This window comes from Dendrobium catenatum, unplaced genomic scaffold, assembly GCF_001605985.2.
Source record: "Dendrobium catenatum unplaced genomic scaffold, ASM160598v2 fragScaff_scaffold_30, whole genome shotgun sequence".
Classification (NCBI taxonomy): domain Eukaryota; kingdom Viridiplantae; phylum Streptophyta; class Magnoliopsida; order Asparagales; family Orchidaceae; genus Dendrobium; species Dendrobium catenatum.
This window is the reverse complement of record NW_021318492.1, coordinates 370175-394576: the sequence shown is the minus strand read 5'-3', so window position 1 is coordinate 394576 and position 24402 is coordinate 370175. Positions and strand designations below refer to the sequence as shown.

The 24402-nt window shown below is 38.3% G+C and overlaps 2 protein-coding genes across 2 annotated transcripts in view; one reads left to right on the top strand and one right to left on the bottom strand.

Annotated features, from left to right (window-relative positions):
* Window positions 1-248: 248 nt before the first annotated feature.
* On the top strand, window positions 249-2519 carry LOC110103879 (probable acyl-activating enzyme 5, peroxisomal). Its single transcript, XM_020832748.2, has 2 exons — window positions 249-589; window positions 667-2519. The coding sequence occupies exons 1-2, from the start codon at window positions 389-391 to the stop codon at window positions 2161-2163; spliced, it is 1698 nt and encodes a 565-aa protein (XP_020688407.1). The 5' UTR covers window positions 249-388; the 3' UTR covers window positions 2164-2519.
* A 2230-nt stretch (window positions 2520-4749) lies between these two features.
* LOC110103892 (probable cytosolic oligopeptidase A) overlaps window positions 4750-24402 on the bottom strand; it is a 48621-nt gene continuing 28968 nt past the window's right edge. Inside the window, exons 12-17 of the mRNA XM_020832771.2 lie at window positions 12620-12737; window positions 11866-12025; window positions 11738-11769; window positions 6874-6939; window positions 5775-5846; window positions 4750-5134 (exon numbers count right to left, since the gene is read on the bottom strand). Coding sequence (XP_020688430.2) covers window positions 5054-5134; window positions 5775-5846; window positions 6874-6939; window positions 11738-11769; window positions 11866-12025; window positions 12620-12737 — 529 coding nt within the window. The 3' untranslated portion in view covers window positions 4750-5053. The remainder of the gene's footprint in view (window positions 5135-5774; window positions 5847-6873; window positions 6940-11737; window positions 11770-11865; window positions 12026-12619; window positions 12738-24402) is intronic.

Sequence of the window (24402 nt, the reverse complement as noted above, 5' to 3'; positions counted from 1 at the left end):
TTTAATGAATTTTAAGACAACTTTGTTCAACTTTTAATGGAGATACAAAAAAGTTGTGTTTTTTTTTTTTTGGGACATTTAGGCCATTTAAGGCAAACTCACACACACTACGCATACACATAGACTTGAACCCTGAACCTCTTAGTTGAAAGCCTAAGCTCTCAACCAATAGGCCAAGGAGATTTGTGTAGTTGTGTTTTTTCTATGACTATATTGGAAGGAGGCTCTTATTCCACACGGCAAGAGACCCCAACCTATCAAGCTCTGTCGCTCCCCAATCCCCATAAATTCCTCCCACTCTTTCTCGAACCCAAAGCAAATTCTCCATTTTTCACTCTTACACCGTCCTGTTCCTCCGGCAACCACACGAACGACTCTCTCCGCCGCCATGGATCAACTCGGCCCCCACTCAGCAAATAACAGCCCCCTCTCTCCTCTAGGCTTCATCGAACGCACCGCGATCGTTCATGGCGACCGCCCCTCCGTCGTCTACAACCAGAAGGTCTACACCTGGTCGGAAACCTACCGCCGTTGCCTCCGCCTCGCCTCCGCCCTCTCCTCCCATCTCCGCATCTCCCCCGGTGACGTGGTTCGTTCCATTCTCCCCTCAATTTCCCCCAATTCATTTTAACCCTTATTCATCTAACATTAAATTGATCGAAGTAGGTCTCCGTTATCTCCCCTAACATTCCCGCCATGTACGAGATGCACTTCGGCGTGCCGATGAGCGGGGCAGTTCTTAACACCATCAACACCCGACTCGACTCGAGGACGATCTCCGTCCTCCTCCGCCACTCTGGATCCCGTCTCCTCTTCGTGGACATCCTTTCTCTTCCTCTGGCCCGCTCCGCCTTCGAGCTCCTCCCTGCCGATCATCGCCCCCCTCTCCTCATCCCCATCGAAGATCCCTACGAAGATGACAGTGATCTCACCGGCTTCGACCTCACCTACGAAAAGGTCTTAGGTCTCGGAGACCCGGATTTCCGGTGGATTCGGCCGACGAGCGAATGGTCTCCGATGATCCTGAACTACACGTCCGGCACGACATCTGCGCCGAAAGGCGTCGTTCATTGCCATCGCGGTATCTTCCTCGTCTCCACGGACTCTCTCATAGACTGGTGCGTCCCGCATCACCCGGTTTTCCTATGGACCCTGCCGATGTTCCACGCCAATGGCTGGTGTTTCCCGTGGGGCGTCGCCGCGGTCGCCGGCACAAACGTCTGCCTCCGTCGATTCGATGGCCCAGCTGTCTTCGCCGCCATCGCCAACAATCGCGTCACCCACCTCTGCGGCGCCCCGGTGGTCCTAAACATGCTGGCAAATTCTCCACCCACCGCCAGCCGCAGCCTCCACGGAACCGTGCAAATCCTGACCGCCGGCGCGCCGCCTCCCGCTGCAGTCCTCGCCCGCGTCGAATCCCTCGGATTCGCTGTAAGCCACGGCTATGGCCTCACTGAAACCGCCGGGCTGGTGGTGTCCTGCGCCTGGAAGGGGTATCATTGGGACCGGTTGCCGGCAGGCGAGCGGGCGAGGATGAAGGCAAGGCAGGGGGTGAGGACGCCGATGATGACGACGATGGACGTCGTTGACGAAGCCAACGCTCGCAGCGTGCCGTGGGATGGATTGACGATGGGGGAAGTTGTCCTGCGCGGCGGGCATGTGATGTTGGGGTATTTGAAGGACAAAGAGGCGACGGCGAAGGCAATTAAGGATGGATGGTTCTACACCGGCGATGTCGGTGTGATGCACCCCGACGGGTATTTGGAGATTAAAGACAGATCTAAGGATGTGATCATCAGTGGCGGAGAGAACATCAGCAGCGTGGAGGTAGAATCCGTAATGTACGGGCATCCTGCTGTGAACGAGGCGGCGGTGGTGGCGCGGCCGGATGAGTATTGGGGAGAGACGCCGTGCGCGTTTGTTGGGTTAAAGGAAGGATTAGTCGGGCCGCCTCCGACGGAGGCGGAGGTGATTGCTTGGTGCAGGGAGAAGATGCCGCACTATATGGTGCCCAAGACGGTGGTTTTTCAGCCGGAGTTGCCCAAGACGTCGACGGGTAAGATACAGAAGTATGTTCTTAGGAATATGGCGAAGAAACTTGGACCGCTCGCCGGCGGCGGTGGAAAACGCGGTAGTCCGACTACTCAGGCGAGTAAGTTGTGAACTTTGGGTGGGCTCATCGGATATTTTCGCTTGTGGTATTCTGAACTCTGTTTACCTCTACTCAATAATTTTGGTATCTATTAGTGTTAATTGATGGAATTTAACTCGTTTGGGATGACTTTTTTGCTGCTTCTTAAAGCAATTTTTTAGTATAAAAATTAAAATTTTGTGCTAAAAAACTATTTTAAGAAACAGTAAAGAAGCGATCCCAAACAAAGCCTAAATCTTACTGCATACGAATTTGGATAGCTTCTGTGGCTTGTATTTGATGAAATGCTGCCCCTATTGCGGTCGATTTTTTATGAGGCGATTTGTAAGTTGAATTTGAAATATTAAGGTGTAGTGTATTTGAAATATTTAAAATTATTCGAATGAGTATAAAAAATGCATAATTTTTTTTTTATTTGGCTTGAAATACAATAAATATAATATAAAGTAAAATGATAGTGGTGGACGATAATAGTGATTGACTATTAACAGCTGATTGAGAAACTAGCAAAGCAACAACTAATTAAAGCAAACAAATAAAATCAAGATAGTGTATATTTGCTTACATAAAAATGAAATTAGTACATATGGGGTAGTGGAGACATAAACAGTTACTCTAACATTTTCAGGTATATATTTATTTTGTATTTTATCTCTAACAGTGAAGCTACTCACCCACTTGAGCATCCTCATCTTTGCAACACTCAACTTAATTTCATGTCTCTCTTTAAATAGCCAATATTATGCTCAAATACAAATGAAAAATGAATAAATGAATTTAAAATTAATTGAGTGTCAACAAATTATTCACAAATAATTTTTAATGTGAGCCAAATTTAAATGAAAAAAAGTTTAAAACAAATTAACAAAAATAAATAATATAATTAGTCAGATTAGGGTTGTTTACACCCGATAGTATGTGCAATCATCCATTAACTAGGGAGGAATTGATGCTCTTCATGTAGATTATCTTGTTCTCTTGGTTCAGAGCTTACACTATCAATCTAGAGATATTGCGCTCGAATTTTATGTATACGATATATTTATGAGTTTGCTTCGCTTAAATGTAAAAAAAAAAAATGCTCTTGAGTTTGAGGAATTATTCTGTGTGGACACCAGACTGTTCAGAGTCAAATCTGAGCGGCCACATCACATATACAAAAAAATAATAATAATGTGACGCGTTCTTAATAAGCTTATCCAAGTTGATGTCAGCTTTTCTTAGTTTTCTTCTAGGTGTCAGCTTGCTCTGTCTTTTTTTGGCTTCGTGGAGCTAACTTGAAAGCCCCGCCCATGGACGTTCTAGACATGTGAGAGGGGTGTTCTATTAATATGATTAACAAATAACTAAAACCTATGAACGCAAATCACAATGAATATATATATATATATATATATATAATATTTCTAGAAATTTTTGTAAGTAATCTCACAGATAGAAAATAAAATAAAACAGAAATTAATTAAATAATGAATTTGTATTTACATATTTAAAATAAAATATTATTCATATATTTTAAATTAATTTATTTGAAATGAAATTGCACGCAAGTCAATAAGCTCAACTAAAGCTTAAATTATTAGCTTGAACAGTTGTGCTCACGAGTTATTTTATCCTGTCAAGCACATCAGAAGCTGTGTTGTATGCTTACCAGACACCCACATAGCTATCAAAAAAATTGGAACTTAGCTGATAGGCAAATTTTGTTTAATTTTGGACAGCTTGCCTTCTGAAGAGTCCTTTCCAATCAATTTTCAGTCTTCAACAGCTTAGTTAGGGGAGGTGGAGGTGAAATTATTACTTGCAGTCACCAGGCGGATGTTGTCTGGAGGCGAATTAGGATGCACCACATGATGCTGTGTACCGGATGACGTGGAGCATCCTAATTTATTTTCGAACAATTTGGTGCCCATACATAATAATTTCTCCAATTTAAAACAAAGTCTCTCTCTTTTCTCCTATCTGCCTAATTAAAGTTAAATTAAGATAAATTTATACACACATCAAATACATAAGATTTGAGCTTAAAATTTTTTAATTAAGGATTAAAACTCTTAACTAATAGATCAAGATGAGCTTCAACTGCTCTTGTATGTCAATGATAGTGGGAAACTGGAGTCTGCCAACTACTTTCTAATTTGCAGGAGTGCTATAATGAGATAATTTTTTTGGGGGGCAATCTATAATGCAATAATTGATATTAAAATATTATAAGATAATCTCCAATAGAACAGCTATTTGCCGTTCTTCTGCCACTCCAACCGAGCATCAATTTTGCTACTATTTCATCGCGGGTGAACAGTATGACACCAATATTGACGTCACACCATTCATCCACTAAATTTGTATGTGTCAAAGGAATTTGGCAGCAAAATGGAGAAAAACGGTTACCACATAAACGAGATGATAAAGCCGGCAAAATAGAGTTCGATTGGAACATAATTACCGCATTTTAGAGTTTTACTATATTTTACAGTAAAAAATGGAGTTTTCAGTTGGATATGCACTAATATATAGCAAAAGACAACTTATTTGTCTTATGCTAGAAGATTTCTCTTCTTATCCTGTCCTAGCAATGATTGGCATCAAATTTTTTTGTTTAAAAAGCAGTGAATTATTGCCTCGTCTGCAAATATTAGTATTCTATGTGACTTATTAAAAATATTCTTTCAGATGAATCTTTTTTCCTTGTTGATGTCACTCTTTTAATTTGCGAGTTCTTCAATATAGGGATCTTTGCGGTCATAATCTAATGAGAAAAGTTCTCTGATTTCCATTTGGGTTACTAAGATTTTCATTTGGGACAGTTTTATATTATTTTCTGACGTCCCAGAAACCGCAAGCAGATAATGGACTCTTCACTACATATTTGTGCGGTAGAACTGAGAAATCGATTAAACCTTAAGCGGCAACTGGCAACAACCCATTATGTCTAAGTAGGGCTTCAGGTGAAGGTTCTCGTCCGCGAAATTCAATGAAAACCTGAGAAAAGAAACAATCAAATGGGAGTTAAAAGACAGAGAAGCAAATAAGAAAAGAAAACCAGACAATCAATCCATTTGGTATTGTTTTTTTTATTAAAATGGATAAAAAACTATGATGCAATTTATATCAGGATAAGGATGATAAGATAATATATTCAAAGTTACAAGACAAATGTTTAAATTTTGTGTTAAGACAATCAATCAATCTATATGGTATTGTTTTTTTTATTAATGTTTAAATGTCTTTTAATTTTGAACATTTATCTTATATTATGAACATTTTGCTTATCATCCAGACATCCAGATACAAATTGAATAGGAAAATCTTAATTTTTTTTCTAAAAAAAAAAACCATGAACATACGGCAGCTACAACTACATAAATAGAAAAGGGAAGTCAAAGACAAAATAAAAAATTATGAACATTTTGTCTTATCATCCAGATACAAATTGAATAGGAAAATCTTAATTTTTTTTCTAAAAAAAAAAACCATGAACATACGGCAGCTACAACTACATAAATAGAAAAGGGAAGTCAAAGACAAAATAAAAAATGCTCGTAGCCCAAACAGATTAAAACAAAGCATCGAGGATAGAGATGATTTTTAAAAGGCATTTTAAGCCATCTGCTTATCTTACCTCAAGTGGTGGTTTCCCACCTCCAAGAGCGAGAATGGTTTCTCGGAACCTCCGACCAGTTTCCTTGATAGCCTATCAAATTCCATGAAAAGAATATTACAACTTTTTCAATCCAATTAACATAAATTAGAATAATTTCAGTGAGTAATAGAAAGGCTATTATGAAAATAAGAGGCCCAAAGAAAAGATATGAAAACTGTAGAAATAACTCAACAAATCATTTTGTTAACTTTGAAGCATAGCGAAGAAGCTGTCAAGAAACTCTATGAAGCAACTGTTATTCCCTAGTGATGGTTGAGCAAAAAGCACAAAGTTGAATTTGGAGAATTCTAAACTTTGAATTTACTTAGCATTTCAAATCTTGGTTTGGTTTCCTCTAGGAATTATGAATTATTACAAGAAAAATAATTGTGATTGTACAAAAGAAACATGAATAGATTCTAATGAAAAGCAATCAAAACTACATTGCTGTGATCTCAACTTATGAAGCAAGGCAAACGTAGAACAGCTGCAAAAATAAATAAGTAAACACCATAAGATTGCACAACAGAGCCCTGCATCGGGTACTCATACCCACACCCACTCATGTACCCACCAATACCCAATGGTGATGGGTGGGTATGGGGTACGCCCATGACCATGTGGGTGGATATGTATGGGTACTCAACATCGGTGAATAAATCGATTTACATTGTTAATTACTGTATATCTTATATTACTGCAATCCTCACTACGTAATGTGCAGCACTTAACCATGTTGTGACTACGGTAAATTCTGATATGCATCTTGAAAGTTTACAATCATAGCAAAGAGCAACAAGCCTCAAGGTCATCAATCCGTGGCAAGACTGCGTTCAAAAAACATGGAAAGTTGGTAGGTATAGGTGTGTATGACATCCTAAAAGTCACCATGGGTGGGTGTTGGGTGGGCAAAGCCTGTCCGAGCAAAGCATGGGTACCCAATGGGGACCCAACCAGAACCCCATGTAGGGCCTTGTTGCACAATTAAAGATGTTCCAAAATTTGCTTGAATAAGCTAAAGATCGATATGGTGTATGACATAATAATCTGTTATCTAGAACCAGACCAAAATAATTACCTTTTCGTTGTCCAACCCAGCATCCTCAAATGCCGAAAAAGCGTCTGCTGAAAGCACCTCTGCCCACTGCAAAGTCAGTAATTTTTTGTTTTAATTTTCCGATGAATAGAGGACAAGGGAGATTGCAGCAATGCATTCAAGATTCGCATGCATAATAATTAGCAACAAGTCTTCTTCATGGATTTGAAAACCAAGTAGAAGCCATTAACCCAAAGTTTTGGTTCAAAACTCATATGATTTGCAATAATAAGAACAATTTAAAGAACAAGCAGACTATGATAAATGAAACATCAAGCGAAATTGTTCACCAACTGAATTTGATGATACTATCGTGAAATCTTATCATATTTGCAATAAAGTCTCATTTGGTTTGAACGAAAATTAAAATTCTAATGAAAATTTGCAAACACTATTTTTGAATTAAAGATTTTGCCAAACTAAATCCCCTTTGTTTGGTTGGATGCAGTTTTAACAATAAATTTCAAACCATTATTTGGGTGGATGCATCTCTAAATTCTTATTTGTTGCTAGAGCCCAACCAAAACATAACCTAACTAGAGCCGGCTAGAGACCAATTGGAGGTCAACATAGCATAGTCGATAGATGCCATACATTTTGAAATTTGAAGCCAACCTGTGCCACTAAGCAAATTGGTAAGAGGTTGTCAAACCTTGCCAAATATTAGAGGGACATGGCAAGCTCTCAAGGGACCATGTCGCAAAGGTTTAATTCATGACTTCAATTTCACTCATATCCGATTCCAACAAATAGTATGAATCGATCTTTACTTCTAATTACATCTAAGAGGGTATGAGGGGAGTTGGCACAGCTTCGAGTGAGAGATAGGGAGTGGGATAAGTGTAGGGGCGGAACCTGCTTTTGTTTTAAAGGTGGGCAAACATATCATATAAATAAATTATTATTAAAAAAATAAAAATATACTATTATAATTGATAAAATGAGTAATGCTTATAAACTTATCAAACTTTTTTTTTTCCAAAAATGTTACATTAGAATTTCATTAGGAATAAAATTAAATACTTAATTTTTGAAGTAAGGTATTAAATAGTCATTGAGCCAATCATTACTCATCCTACTATGTAATCTCAACCCATTATTTTCTCTCCAAATGTTGATCTTTGTTGACCTCAGTATCAAATCAAAACAAAAAAAAGAGAAAAAAAATGAAAATACACGCTCAAATCCATACCTACGCAAATACTGCAGAAATCCCGCAATGAATCCTGCTGAATCGGCGTCGTTTGCATCACTTCCCGGAATTCCTGCGTAAAACCTGCGACGACGGCCTCGATTTCGCTCCTTCTCCCGCCGTTAAATACCGACTCAAAGGGGATCATTCGGCTGTTGCTTCCTTCTGCCGATCCCGAGCTTCTCCCTCTCCCGATCGCAGACACCGACGCTCGACCCCCATCTCCCTTTCTCCTCTCTGTTCGAGCAAAAACCTCAGGCCGAACTCCTCTCGACCTCCTTGCGTCTCCGACGCCTCCACCGAGAGAGAGAGAGAGAGAGAGAGAGAGAGAGAGAGAGAGAGAGACCGATACACATACCTGTAGCCGCACGCCTCTCCACCTCACACGATCATCTCCGACTTCAAGCCCCCGATCGCAAGCCCAGGTCAAACGTTCCTCTGCCCTAACCCGACACCAGCTCCGGCCGAACCCCTCCTCCGTCTCCCTCCTTGTTCCGATTGAAAGTTACAACATTTTGATCGGACGGGAGCTCGCTAGCTGGGCAGGTAACTTTCTCCCTTCCGAGCGCTTGATCGGCCAAATCCCGTACATATGCTGAGTATATATATATACGCGCCGAACGCACGCATGGCATTTGTGAGGCGTTTTAGGAAGGATTTTTTGAGGAAATTTAGGAGGGAAATTGAATGTAGGGACTGTTTAGAGATTTCCTTTTGAATTGTATGCATTAAATAGTTTGTTTTCCTAGGACTAGGGCATCTTGAATTTGGCTGAAATTTGAGATCTCCTAGATTTAGGTTTTCTTTGAGCTCTAGCGGCGTCTAGAGATTTGGGAGAGATCGATCCTCCTCTCAAATTGAGGATCAACTGTATCTTACTATTTTCCATTTCTATTTCATCAAATAATACAAATTTTATATTGTTTACTTGGTTTTGTGTAGATTCTTGTGAAGGATTTTTGCAGGATTTTTGCAGGATTTTTAAAAAATTGATAGGAAATACTTGAGATCTACAAGTGTTTCCGATCAAATTGGTATCATAGAACTTTCTTGGGCGGAAAAATAAGATATCTTGGTTGTTTTGCAATTGGAGCCTAGATCCAATTAACAAAGAAGATGGAGGCGTTGGAAGGCGAAATGGAGCAATTTAAAACCGGCTTGGAGAAGTTCTTTACATGGGGAGAAAAATTTTCATATATGGAAAATCGTTTTAGAAGGGTGGAGGAGATGTTAAGAAGGCTCTTGGAGATGCAAACAAACACTTCACTAGTAGTTCCAATGGCTAACCCTAATCAATATTTGACCAGGATTCCCTTGGTCGAATCGAAGGGAAAGGAGATCAGACAAGAGAAGTCTGACGAGGGAAGTTTCTTTCATCAAGAGCCACCTCCTGTGGCTCCGATAAGGGGTGGGGTGGATCAGGGTTTCTGGATAAGAAGACAACAAAGATGAAATCTTTTGGTGGAGGCGGTAGGGCGGCCGGCCACTATGAGAGGCATTTTGGGAAAGGGGAGCCACTCATCGGAAGAGGGGGTCAAGAGCCACCTCCTAGGGCTTCGATAAGGAGCGGAATAGGTTCAGCGGATGGGAGGACAACAGGAAGGGCATTTCGTGGTGAAGGAGGTGGGGTGGTCGACCATTATAGGAGGCCTTTTGGGCAAGGGAAGTGGAGTACCGAAGGAGGGGGACGGGCCGAACCATGAGGATGTGGTCATTGGAGGCGAAGAGAATGAATGAGGGATTTCCACCCTCGATACATGGGGGAAATATGGAGAGATCACGACAATCGCTACATTAGAATAAGAAGATATTGTTGTGGTAGTGATCCTAGGGTGAGGAAGTTGGGGATGCCAGTATTGGAAAGGGATGATGCTTATGGGTGGGTGTACCGGGCAGAGATGTATCTCATGGTGAATGGGGTGACGAAGGAGGAGAGACTGGGGACAGCGGACCTATGTTTGGAAGGAAAACCTTTAGCTTGGTTTCAGTGGACAATAGCATGGCCACTAACAGAGCAGTTGAAGAAAGCTATCAACAAAGTCCCATCCTTCCACCTTGAGGAGAAGGTGGATCTTTGGGAGGGGAGTATTGTTAGACTAGTCCATTGGATCGGTCCATCCGGTCCGACTGGACCGGCCTACGCAAACAAAGGTGGATTTCTCCGAACGTGAGGCGTTTTAGGAAGGATTTTTGAGGAAATTTAGGATGGAATATGAATGTAGGGACTGTTTAGAGATTTCCTTTTGAATTGTATGCATTAAATAGTTTCTTTTCCTAGGGTTAGGGCATCTTGAATTTGGCTGGAATTTGAAATCTCCTAGATTTAGATTTTCTTTGGGCTCTAGCGGCATCTAGAGATTTGGGAGAGATTGATCCTCCTCTCGAATTGAGGATCAATTGTATCTTGCTATTTTCCATTTATATTTCATCAAATAATACAAATTTTCTACTATTTTCTTGGTTTTGTGTGAATTCTTGTGGAGGATTTTCGCTGTTTTTCAGAGATTGATAGGAAATACTTGAGATCTACAAGTGTTTCCTATCAAGTTCCCTCCTAGTTTCTCCAAGCCAAAGACCTTCTATCCCCAATTTTTATTCCCTATTGTTAGTAGGTGTAGAGATTGAGAAAAATAAGACTGCGGCTTTGCATGCAATTTCAACCACCTGATGGAAATTTCCTGATTGGGAAGGTAGATAAAACCAAAATCAGGGTATTGAAAGGCTAGATTGGGTAATGGCAAAACTAAACAAGCTAAGCTGAGCTCACCTTGGGTTTGATTTGACACAATTCTGGTCAGTCCAACTGTAATAAATTTGATTTGACTCAATAGAACTTAATTAGACTCGATTTAATTTAAAGCAATTTGACTCGATTCAACTTGAATTAATTCAAATTGATGTGATTTGACTCGGTTCGACTTAATTCGGGTCAATTAAATTAATTTTATTCGATTTGACTCAAATTGAAGAAATTAAAGTTGAATAAAAAAATAAATCGATTAAATTGAATTAATTGATACAATTTAATCGATTTGAGCTGATTTTAAATAAAATTGAGTCAAATCTAATTAAATTGAATCAACTTGGGTCAAAATTGAGTTGAAACTTATTTATTTATTTATTAAATTAAGACAAGTTGATTCAAAAAATGAGCGAACACTACCAATCTTCGGCCTAACTGAATAAAAGAACCCATGTCATTGATCTTTGGTCTGAATTAGTTTAAAGGAAAATCCCTCTGTCGTTAAACATTAGTCTAACATATGAGGTCTCTCATCCCTTCGTTGATTCTTGGTCCAAACATAAGTTTTTTTTTTTTTTTTTACCATGGAGGTTGCATGATAAAAAATTCAATAGTGATTCTCCGACTGCTATCAAACAATTTTCATCATGTCCAACGAGTGATTTTAAATTCATTGTTACTTCCCATCTCTTTGACCACTCTACAGGGAGAATTGGATGCCGCCCTTAAGATACTAAACAAAATATAATTTTGCAAATAACAACATAAGAATTATTTCAATTTTTGACAAAAACTTCAATTAATTATGCTCGAGTATCCAAGACAATTTTTCCAATGCCCATTATTTGAGAATGAAAAAGAACTAAATGCAAGACATGAGAAAAGAGGAAAAATCAAGGCTCATTTCATACCTTGTAACTGTAATATCCAGCTGCATATCCACCTATAAGCCAAACATAACAAAATTGAGCACAATAAATTTTGGATTAGCAAAAGAGAACTCTAAAAAAGAAACAATCAGAAAAATAGCAAGGAAAACCTCCAAATATATGGCTGAAACTGCAAAGAAATCTGTCTTCTAACAAGGGAGGAATAACTTGTGTTCTCTTTCCTACTCTTTGATCAACATCATAGATAGATTCAGGCCCGCCAGGAATATATTTTGTATGCAGTTCCAAGTCCATGCTAGCAAATCGTATCTGCCAATTGGGAAAAGTTTTAAGGGGAAAAACCTAGCATTGAAATACATCAGACAATAAAAACACTTCAACAAAAGCCCAATAAAACTGCACATACATTCTAGTTAAGAACGAAACAAAGCTGGTAAGCTTCCATGAATGACTCAAATTAGAAAACGCAGATCAAAAGCATTTATCACATCAATGAACATATCAAAGAGTCTAAACTGATAGGACATAGAAATTAGCTCCTAAATCAAATTAAAAGATTCAGTGTGAGGAGGACAGGATTTTCCCTTCCAGCGGTAAAGTAAAAACTTATTTACATCAAATTTCCAAGAAATAAACACCAATATGCTGAACAAGCTTAATAAGCATGTCAATTCCATCCTTCGCTTCAAACAAGCAGTAAATTTTATTGGCAAATACAAGAGCTGTACTGGCAATATATGACCCAAAGCATATCCATATGCTTTCCTAGTGCATTATATAAACTCCTTGACAAGGAATAACATTGGCCATAACTTCATCTGGATCATAATAGCGTTTCTTTGGAAATAATTTTTGATAAAATGCAATAATGTTTATTAAAACTTGCTATGGTTGACAACCAACCTGTCGAAGACTCAATGAGCCAGCACGAAACGTTTTTGCAGCAAGAAGTTTTTGATAAACTTCTTCAGGAAGAGATTCTCCAGTTTCATAATGTTTTGCTATGCTCAGTAGAGTATCTCTACAAAATAAGAATAGAAACAAGTTATTTGGTTAGTGCACCAAGAAATATTTAATAAAAAAATCAACATCCAACATCCATTTTTCTAAAAGAATGATTCTCAACCCACATCAACATGCATGACAAGTACTCTACTTCTAACAGTCTAACATGAGAATATATATTCAATGTCGGTACCACCCCTTCGGGAAAAAAAAAAAAGCTTTTCACCATATAAAGTGTCACAATCAAACTCATAACGATATGGGAATTCCTGCTCCTAAATCTATTAGGACCAAAAATGACTTAGACCACTTGATGACAGCCAAAACATAAGCTTTGATACCACTTGCGCTACTCCTGCACTTTTGAGAAAATACATGGCTACAACTGCTGCATGTATTACACGAGAACATTCAGTTAACTAGCTAATAACTTAAGCTCAGCAGATAAGCTCAAGCGCCATGCTAGTCAGCCAAACGATAGTATAACTTAACGATATTTCCTGCTTGCCCTGCCTTCCCTGGTTTGATGAAAGCTGCAGATTTAAAAATCCCCAAAACATACAGTAAACATTAATTCAGATATCAGGTTTTGGGTGTTGCCTAAGGTTGGATTTATGAATTCTTATTTTCCATTCGCTAAAGTTGGGTGTTGCATTAGGTGTCCAACATACTCTTCATAAATCATTTAGAATAATTTCTACACATTACATTAAATCTGCCCATTTCCTTCCTAATTATCAGACAATAATTTTATTTACTCGCTAAATGTGTATATTTTTTAATACCAGCAGCGCAAATTTGATCTACCCATCTCATGGTTGTCTATTTTCTATCATTTAGTTATAAATGCTGAAATTATCCAAGTATATTTTCAATTACTTTATCTATGATAAAAGTCACTACAATCATTCCTTAATTACACTTCCTAATTTTGCCACACATCCACCTATAACATACACATTTTTGCCTCAACTTAGTTATCAAAACACGCTTCAATATTAGACCAAAAACTCAAATCCATCCAAGTTCGCCTAATTACAATTTTACAAAACTTACATTCAAGTCCCTGTTATAACCTCTAATTACATAATACTCCTAAGGCACCTGTCCATTTTAGCTATCAAATCTTAGATCTATAATTTATCTCCTCATCAATTTTGCTTTCTTCAATATAATGGATCCAAGGTACTTAAATCTAATACAGTTAAGTTGAGTACAGGTAGTCAATTAAATTGGGGAATGCTAAAAAATCAAGATCACAAGGTTCGTCATAATGGGTTGTCATGAACCCTAACCTATTTAGTCAATGAGATACCCAACCCAACCTAATTGAAGAATATTTGTCGGCAGTCATGTATAGCATAATCCAATGAAATATTACAGACCTATTGTGGATATTTGTCTAAGGGTGCAACTTTAAATCGACCTTAATTAACAGAGGTATTTGTGCCTTATCAATTGCACCAAATGATACAACTCAAGGGGGAAGAACGAATGAGGAACATTCACGTTTTGACCATGATCATAATATAATGGTGTCATTTTACGATGAAACAATCTAATTAGAAGGCCCTGACCATTATAATTATCTATTGGTGTTATTTAGTGACAAAATTATCTTATTAGAAGACACGTGAGGCATACTTATAGGTATTAGATCTTTTGAAAGTAACCATAATGATACAGTTGATATGAAATTGGCTCTTTGTGAGTTAAATTTATCTTAATTGTAACCGTTAACAAACTGTTGTGAAAGATGAATGATTGTTGCTTTAAACTTAAAGCAACTAATTTTGCTTTAATTATTTTTAAATTTCTATAAATATTTGTTTTTTTATATTTTTTTCATCAAGATTTAAGCTCCAAATAGTTTGCTTTGAAATTTGGGACATTTTGATGATAACATTTCCTCCAATTGAAATTTTATGTTAATGTAGCCATCATTGGAGTGGTACTTCTACATCATGTATATTCAATATTTGAAAACTCGATTATGATCTACAATATATGCCCATCATAAGGGTATCTTAATGATAGCATTAGATTGCTTGGAGCCCTACCTCCTATGATTCATTGCTCGTAAAGGATTGAGTGTGAGTGTTGCATATTATTTAAGTTTATTTAGATATCTAGAACCTTATAAAGTCTGGCCCACATATGGAGGATCAGGTCTATAAGATTTAACCCTCTAATTATACCCTATAGATTTGAAACTAAGAGTTTGCATTTTAAAAGTGAGTTTTCATTTAGGAAGTCATGAAAGGCCTTATGCAAATATAAAATAAAAATATCATGTTTAAGCTTATGGTGTAGATGTCTGTCAAGATATTCAAATCATTTCAACTCAATCATTGGGATGCGAAAGATCAAACTTGAAGAGCATGACTAATGACTACTTTCTAGGCAGAGTGGCCTTCTCAAGGGCATCTTGCAAATAACGTCAGAACCTGAATTCATATGTAAAATGGATTTTATGATTTTTTTTTAGAAAAGGACACTCACTTTTAAAAGGGGTAGCACGTTCTCAGAGAGGAGAAATTTACTCTCTCGTGCTTTTAGTCCTTGCAGCATTATCCAACTTCAAATTAGGATGATTAGTGTATTTGTCAAAGCTCAACTGAATAATTGATTTCAACTACTTTTTTGTATGGTGTGCATGTCTTTTGGGGCATTTGCACAGCTATCAATGCACTTATACAATGCATTCGTTTGCTCATTAGTGCACTTGTATGCTTATCAATGTACTTGTATGGTAAGTCTATGTGCTTTTTGACATGATGCATTCAAAATTCTGCAAGCTATTTAGTAATGTTGCACAATTTGAAGAAAAAAATTTCAAATTTTCTGGTGAATTTTGTTGTTTGTACAAATGTTATCATTAAGGTGGTGCAGTATTTCACTTTGAGATTTTAGAGAATGTCTTCTACATGTTTGCATGTATATATTAAAAATTCGATTGTGTAAGCTAGGAGTTGGAATATTCTACAGATTTCAATGTCATAATTTTGCTTGCAAATTTGATGTGATACGATCAAGAATTGCACATGAAATTTATAAAGAATCACAAAGTGTGCTAATTTAAGATTAAGGTATCGTAAGATGGTTCAAGAGTTTTCAATTGTCAAAGTTATTATGATAAGCAATTACAAACTTGTGTTTGGACACAATTGGCGATAGATCTTGAAATTATCACAATAAGACAAATGCGGAATAATATAGAATCTCACGGTTAATATTTAGAACATTCACAACGAGTTACCTTGCTCACTCACACTCGAAGTAGGGCTTAGCGGAAGAAGGTCTTTAGCATACCCAACGATGCCATCAGGACGGTAGCAACCCCAACGGCCTTGAACCACGGAAAGGTTGACGGTGGCGAGGATGGCGGGAGTGGTTGACTGTTGATGCTCCAATCGTAGTTTAGAAGTTGACGATCGATGACGCTCGCAAGAGTAGGGACAACTCGATCCAAATAATCTCCAACGGTGGCGTCGTGCTCAAATCCCACGTCGAAGAACGGAGATCGTAGGATGTTGAGATTTCCGTCGGCGTCGAACACAAGTCCCATTCAAGTTCGGGATTTGCCATTCAACATTGAAGTGGAGATGGGGAGGCGTCGTCTTCTTCTTCTCTTGGCTTCAAAGTTCCCACGGGAGGGAGCAGGGAGAGAGGGTGGTGGGAGAAGAGGGAAGAGATGGGCCGGCGGTTCAAGAGGAAGGGGCTAGGATTTGAGGAGGTGATTAGGTTGAGTGTGGGTGGACTTTAATCCAAAAAAAAATCTGAAATAATTTCAGATTTAAGTCAAATTGGAGGGATAACAATTTGGGATTTGAATTTCAAACCTCATGTGATCAATGCCATAAAGTGGCATTTAATGGGAATTAATCCCAAGCAAAGCCGGCGGCATAGAGAGGGGAGAGGAGGGAATTAATTCACAATCTTGAAATTAATTTCAGGATTAAGTAAATTGGGAGGGAAAGTTATTTGAAATCAATTTTAATTTCAAATCGGATGGGGGTATTAAAGGAGCAATCAATGGGGGGGGGGAACCCTCATGGGGCCGGCGGCATGGTGAGAGGGGAGAGGGTGATGTGGGGAGTTACAAGGTTTCCAAAATAGAGAGTTCCAATTTAGGGTGAAAATAAAGTTATCCAATCTAATTTGAAATTAGATTGAATGACATTTCAGACTTTCATAATATGGCGTCTGACAAATTTGGAAAGTTTGGAACTCAAACAATTTTGAAATTTCAAATTTTCAACACGTGGGGGGGGGGGGGAGGGGGGGGGGGGCGGGGGGGGGGGGGGGTTGGGGGGGAGGTTGGGGAGGAGGGGCCGGTGGCTAAGGGAGAGGCCGACGGTTGATTCCTTAAGAAGTCGTCGGGATGGCGTTGGGGCTTGACTTGAAAATAAGCGGAGTGGGGATTAGGTGTTAGGTGAGAATGAAGGAAGCACAAACAAGATAAAACAACTTAACCACGAGCCACGGACTCTTCCAACGACTGGTGGGCCTTACGATTGCTCCCCTTTGAGCTCTCTCCCTTCTCTAGCTCTCATGCAAGAAGAAGAAGAAACAACATAGAAATTTCATTCAAATATTCATTACCCTTTTACAAAGCATAAGACCGCTATATATAGGTCTCAAACACAAAGAAAAGAAAAGTACTCAAATGCCCTTTGGGCCACAATAAGAAAACACTCCCCATATGGGTAAACTAGGGCCACAATAAGAAAACACTCCCCATAGGGGTAAACTAGGAAACGGAAATGCAAATTAAATAAAACATAAAATACATCAAAAGTAAAGACTCTGGATCGTAGCCGTCGATCTGCGCTGTCTCCGACGATACACATGCTTGAACCTCTGATCGATGTCCTCATCAAAATTACGTGTAGTTTTGTGCAAAGGAACCCACGATGAATAAATTTTTCCTCCTATAAATAGTCGTCATAGTTTGTTTCATTTCATTACATTCATTTGAGTTTTTCCAATTACCACTTAGGAGCATTAAAGAGTGTTCATAGTGTTCAAGAGGTTATATTATATTATTTCCCGTAAGTGAATTTCTTAGTCCAATGCAAGTTCATTCGCATGCTCAACTTTGTTCTTTGAAATGACATTTTATTTGAAAAACTCAATTTATAATTTGATTTTCATACTTATAATGTATAATTTTGTTAATTTCATTCTAGTAGCATTTGTGTTCATAAGTCTCTTGTATTTGTTATTTTCATATTTCTTCAATCAAAATTTCAGCAACCTCCTAGCACTGCCCTCACATTGGAGACATATACAAGGAGTGTTGAGGCTTCCCACCATGCTTAAGAAGACGAACATGATCGATATCTAATACATCTCGGTTGGGGGTCTTCAAACCCATCATGCTTAAAAAAATGTGCATTTGCTTTAAATTGCCTAAATGAAGATGTACGTAGGGGTTTCTTTGTCATGTTAGAACAATGCACATCAATACTCATGAATTTTCCTGCTGTGTTGTAATAGCGTGTACGAGTACAAGGCAAGGTTGAAGAGCTTTGTTGATGGCAAAGCAACGAATGTTGGCAAGGTTGAAGAACACACTCAACACTCTTCTCCTTCTATTATTTGAGGCCCTCTTTTTCTTCGTAGAGAGAGAGAGAGAGAATGGAAGCAAGAGTTAAAAGGAGAGAGGAGGAGAGGCGGGTGGTCGAGTGGTGTTATAGCCTTATAGGTGTGGGGAGATTGGTGATATTTTTTTGCAAGGTTGACATTGGGTTGGGTTGTAGGTTTACAGACAACAAATTTATGGAGTTGACGAGTGGTGGTATGAAAGGAAGGACGAGGACGCGATGGAGAGGCTATTGTACCCTATCGATGAAGTGAATTGTTGGCCGAGATAGAACTTAGAGTTGTTAAGTTGATACTGGAGGAGTGTTGGAAAGATGACTACCAATGGATTATAGAAGGAGACAGAGAAACATAGGAGTTGAAGGAAGGGCAATAAGAGCTATTTCGTGGCTAGCTTCTGCCAAATAGAAAAAATGACAACTTGAAATCTTGCCTTTGATAGATAGCTCTTGTCACAACTCCTAGCTTCTTTGTTATCAATGGCTTCGTGTAGGAGAAGAGAATGGGTCGTGCGAATTGATTGAACAAAAGCGAGCAGGGAGGTTGCATGAGGGTTGAGATGACTTTGAAGGTTTGGATTGCTAAGAGGAGAAGAGAAGCTTGTCCAACATTGAAAGGAGGCAATACGCAGAGAGAGTGAAGTTAGTTAATAGGAATAGGGCAAGAGAATGAGGGAGAAAGGGTTTTCATGTTAGTAGAAGCGTGGGTACGAGTGATGTGGGGAGGTCATGAGGGTAGTTGAGATCAAGAGGAGAAAACAGCTTCACTTGGAGAAAAGTAGATGTTCCAGGATAGAGATGGAGTTTGTGACTAGAGATTTTTTGCTAGAGAGCACGTGAGGAAGGACTTGTGAGTTCATGAGAGTGGGAGTCAAGCAAAGTGTTTTCATTTAGATTCGATTTATTATGTTGTGGACAGGACTTTTCACAAATAAACCAAGCAAGAGGGATTGACACTGAATGCAACATGGCATGATAAGAGGATTCTTTCAACACTAGCAAAGATTTTCACATGGATAACATTTTTTATTTAATAATATAATTATTCGGGCACGCACGCGCGCGCACGTATATATATATAATGAAAAAGGACCAAAATGGTCCCAACTAGTTAAAGGACCATTTTGGCCCTCTACTCTTTAAAATGAGATCAATTTAGTCCCACTGTTAAAAAATAACGGAAAAAATAAGTAAATGTGGAAGGTCGAAGGATGGCGAAAGGCTATATTCATAATAAAAAAATGATGCGAAATCAAAATCTACTAACCGAGTAGTGTCACATCGACCCCCCACCCCACCCCGAAGCCAAGCTTCGACACCCTGGTTCTAAACGTCAATATCTTCGAACCCCTAGCAACGTCGAACCCACAGTGACTTCAAACCCCAACGTCGAATCCTAGCACGAACCCCGATATTAATATTTATATAGATAAAAAACTTTGTTGGCAATTATATTTGAGTTGGAAGAATTTTTTTTTCATTCCTTCTGTTGTGGTTGTTGTCCAAATTTCATATTTTGTAGATTTATTAGAGGTTAATTGTTTGCATATTTGAAACGGATAGGGCAGGCACGTCCGGAACATCCCAAAACCTACAAAAGGACACCCATATTGTCCGAGCACCAACAAGAGAAAATCTACAAAAATTCTATTTGCATGCGCGAAACTCGAGCAAAATTTGACATGCGCTAGCAACCAAATCTCAGCAAGCGAGTTAATATGAGCTTAAAATAATTTTTTATTTATTAATCTAACTAACTTTATCTTTATTTTAACTTAAAACTAAAAAATCTAATATTTTTATTGTATATATGTAATTAAATAATTAAACTATAAAAAAAATTCAGAATAATGCAAATCTGGAATCTTCTCCACACTTTTTATTACAAGTGAAATGATTTACCCTCCAATTTAATTTTTGCTTATTTGAAATAGTAAAAATGTAATAGCAAATAACATAAACCTATTCTAGCCCTAACTCTATTCCCTCACACTCATTCTATATAACCCAGCCGCCTCCTATTCATCTCATGCACAAAGACTCCTCTTGATGCGGACATCCAACCGTCCATGCCAATCCGAGGAGCTGAAGATCGACGACCGAGATCACTTTGTTTTATTTTCATTATTAAGTGTATTTAATTTAGTTTCGCAATTTCCCTTTTTACCCTCTTGTCTATGTAAGCCCAAGGGGCAAATGTGTCTTTTAATTTCTCTTGAGGCCTATATATAGAGGCTCATTCTCTTGTATTAGGATGATGATTATGATGAATGAAAATTTCTACTTTTGATCTCTTTGTGAGTTCATATTTTCTTGATCTCTTGGTGAGTTCAACTCTCATAGATCTCTGTGTGATTTCAAATTTGAAATTTTTCCTAATTGGGTTTGATTCACATTTGGAAGGATTTAACTCTCCAATTCAAAATTCAAATTTGAATTAGGAGTTAAATGCCCCCTCAATTTCCTCCCTTTAATTAAGGAATTAATCGCAGCCTTAAATCTGAAATTTAATTTCATATTTAAGGATTAATTCGCTTAAGTAATTGGGGCCCACTTATTTGAAATGAAACCCCTCTCCCTTCCTCTCTCCTAGGTCGGCCCCTCTTCCTCCTTCCTTTGCTTAATTAAGAGCCAATTAATGCTCCTAATTAATTCCCTCATTCACTCAAAACTCTTTGGAAATAATTTCAAAATCTGAGATTTTCCCCTCTCCCCATGGGATTTCAATTGCTGTTATTTCCGAAACCACCCATCCAAGTTTAGGAAATAATTCAAATTCAGCCAAAACTTTTAAGTTTCCAAAATCTGAGATTTGGAATTAGGAAATACTCCCTTTTCCTCCCAGCTTCACATCAGGCCTTCATCCGCCCCTGCTGGCATAACTTCCCAATTCCCATAACTCCATTCTCCTCCATTAAATCCTTCCCGTGACTGCTGAAGCTGAGCCCCCTGCTGGATTTATTTTGCTGTCATGAGAGTTCTAAGGCTGTCCAAAGCCCAAAATCCTGAGTTTTTCTCCCCCAACGTCCTCCCCTCTACACACCAAAACCTGAAACTTATTTCAGGTTTTGAGTTGGTCTCTTCTCCCTACAGGATTGCATAAGAGAACTTCTTCCTTGCCATCTATTGTTCAAGAGCATCATTAAGTGAATTCCAGATTTCATTGATCCTATTTGGGCAAAATTGGGATTGTGAACATTCGGCTGGCTGAAATCCTCCAAAGTAGCAAACCTTCCTACCCGTTTCACATCACCTCTCCCTCATGTCATAGTGTCTGACTCCTCTCTTCATATCCTGTTCTCAAGTTCGCACGGCCCCAAGCTTGCCTCACCTTCCAGCCGCCGACCATCGAATATGACCACCGCTGACCGCCAGTAATTGGTTTACATCTCATTTTTTTTCTTTCTTTTCTGTTCTTCTTATTCTTCCTCTTCCAAATCTATTTTCCATTTTTCCCTCAAATCCAACCACCAATCAGCCCACTTCCAAAGCCCAGCAATACTTCCGACTCTTTAGTGCATTCAAAAAAAAAAAAAAAAAAAAAAAAAAAAAAAAAACCTACGCACCCAAGTTGTACAGTTTATGTTACTCCACCGTGCTTCAATTTCATTTCTACCTATTCATTAGAGGATTGGAATGCATGTCCTGCTAATCATAGCAATGTGTTAAATGGTATTAAAAATTAGCTGATTGTACTTGAGACTTCAAATTTTCTGCATAAATTTTGACTAGCTTTCATAGTTATTAATCGTTCTACATATTGTTGATAGAAACGGATGGCAGAAAACTTAAGGCTTGTTGCTGTAAGATTTATTGTTTGATATAAATGTTGTTGCATTGTGAGCTGTGTAAATTACTGTGTCGATATAAGAACAAAGGCCCTAGCATATATTCCATGTTTTTTTTTTCTCGGGAAGAGTTTGAAGGTTTTGAAAATGTGATTTTTTTAAGAAATCAAAGAGCACCAGTTGGTAGCTTCTCATTTCAGGTTGATTAATACCCGATCCTCCCTCACTTTCTCATTATCTCACGACAACAAGGCTGAAATCCCCTCTCATAAAAAATTATCAACCTCACTTGGTCTCTATTTCTCTCTCTAGAGAGAGAGAGAGAGAGAGCATTTTTCTCTCACCAAGCATGCCTCCTAATAAATGAATAAATGTATATACATGCATATCATTAGTAGACTAGCATATATATATATATATATGCTTATGTGTAAATTTTCTTGCAGGTTTCTGATAGGAAACACTTGGATTTCCAAGTGTTTCACACCAAAACCAAGAGGATCCAAAGGAAAAACTGCTGTCCACAGCAGAAAAACAGCCAACTGCACAAAAACCTGAGAGAAAACGTAGGAAAAAAAAACACTGCAAACACTTTTATTTCGATGACGGACGAAAAGCACTTGCAAGATACAACTTTCCTTCAATTCGAGAGGAAGAATCATGTCGCAATGTTCACAACGATGCGAGTGGACTCCACATTCAGTGCAGCAGGTAGACACTTATGGACACCCTTTCGAGTGTGGTGAGAATAAGCTCGTCAACAGTGTTTACGGTGCAGTGGTAGACTCATGAGTGGCATGCTTGTTGCTGTGAGGTGTGACGGTGCATACCGCTTAGAGCGTGGAGGAGATGCCTCGTCAGAGACATGGCGTGATGCAATCAAGTATGTTTTTTTTAGCTGACCTAAATTTTCTGGTGCAGGTACCCCATGCAAGCCGCCAAGAGCATGATAGGATTTAGAAATTCTGGCCGCGATGTCACCTGACACCAACCATGCACTCCTTTCGGGGGTGGTGGGCAGGCCTAGCACTCCCAAAATGTCTTCCAAAAGAGGTAGGCGCCGGTAGTAATGGCATGTAATTATGTGGAAGTTTTATACTTTTTTTTTCTATATTATATTAATTTTGTCAATGACCATAATGTACTTGTTACTATTCATTAAAATACTTGTTTATTCAATAGCTTCTTCAGTTACAGTATCATTTAAGCCCAATATGAGGCCAATTAATAGGCTCGATAAGACTTATTTGGACAACTACAAGTTGCTCGATAATATTGCTCATTAATATGCTTGATAGTACTGCTCATTAATTGAACAAACAAGTAGCTAAACAATTAACATTTGAATTGAACTCAAGTCAAACTTAAACAATCATAATTATAAAGAAACCAAGAGTGGCATTATCAAAAATACTCAAATCGAGCTTGAGCATGAACTCAAACAAATCTTAGCAAACAAGCTTGAGCTTAACCAAGCTCCAACTCACTTCAGTTTATTTGCATCCCTAGCCATAATCCATTAAATTTCAATAAGTTTCTCCTCTGAACTAAAATATTTACCTTAATGCATCTTCTTCAAAGCTAAGGACTCAAACTCAATTATTTGAATAAATATGCAATATGCCTAACAAATTTGTTCATTATATTCTTGTAAAATATTTTCTTCCTTAACTTCCCAAAAAAGCATTTTCATATTTCATTGATGTCATCATCTTCCATGAAGAAGATATTATCTTCGGGTCCAATGGAACAAACTTGACTAGTATCATATTAGCCATTATAGATAACTCTAACTTTTCGAAAGCACCAAGCCTATCACATAATTCATGATGAGCCATAGCTTTTGCTTTTCTCACTACTAACTACCCTCTTGGAAAAACTTTTATGTTATAATCGTTAAAATTCTCAATAGGATGTAAATTTTGACTCTTTAAAAACACTTTCATTTGTTAGGAAAAACACCTTTCTTCAAATTTGATTTCAATGTAGGAAAGAATGACAGACTCGATAGGAAGGGTTTGAAATAGCTCTCAGACAACTTTCTAAAAGCAGTTTTTTTCAACTTCCGCGCAAAACGAGAAAAAACAATGATTAGCCTTTTGTTAATGAAGTTTTTTCTTTTTGCTTTTCTTATTCAAAACATATTTTTTGTTAGTGTGAGAAATGTGTTTTAGAAATCACGACCTCGAATACTTCTACTTCAGAAGTAAAAGAAGCACAATTGTGAAGCATCTTATCTTTGTGAGAGTACGTTACAACTTGGAAGTAAAAACAACAAATCAATCAA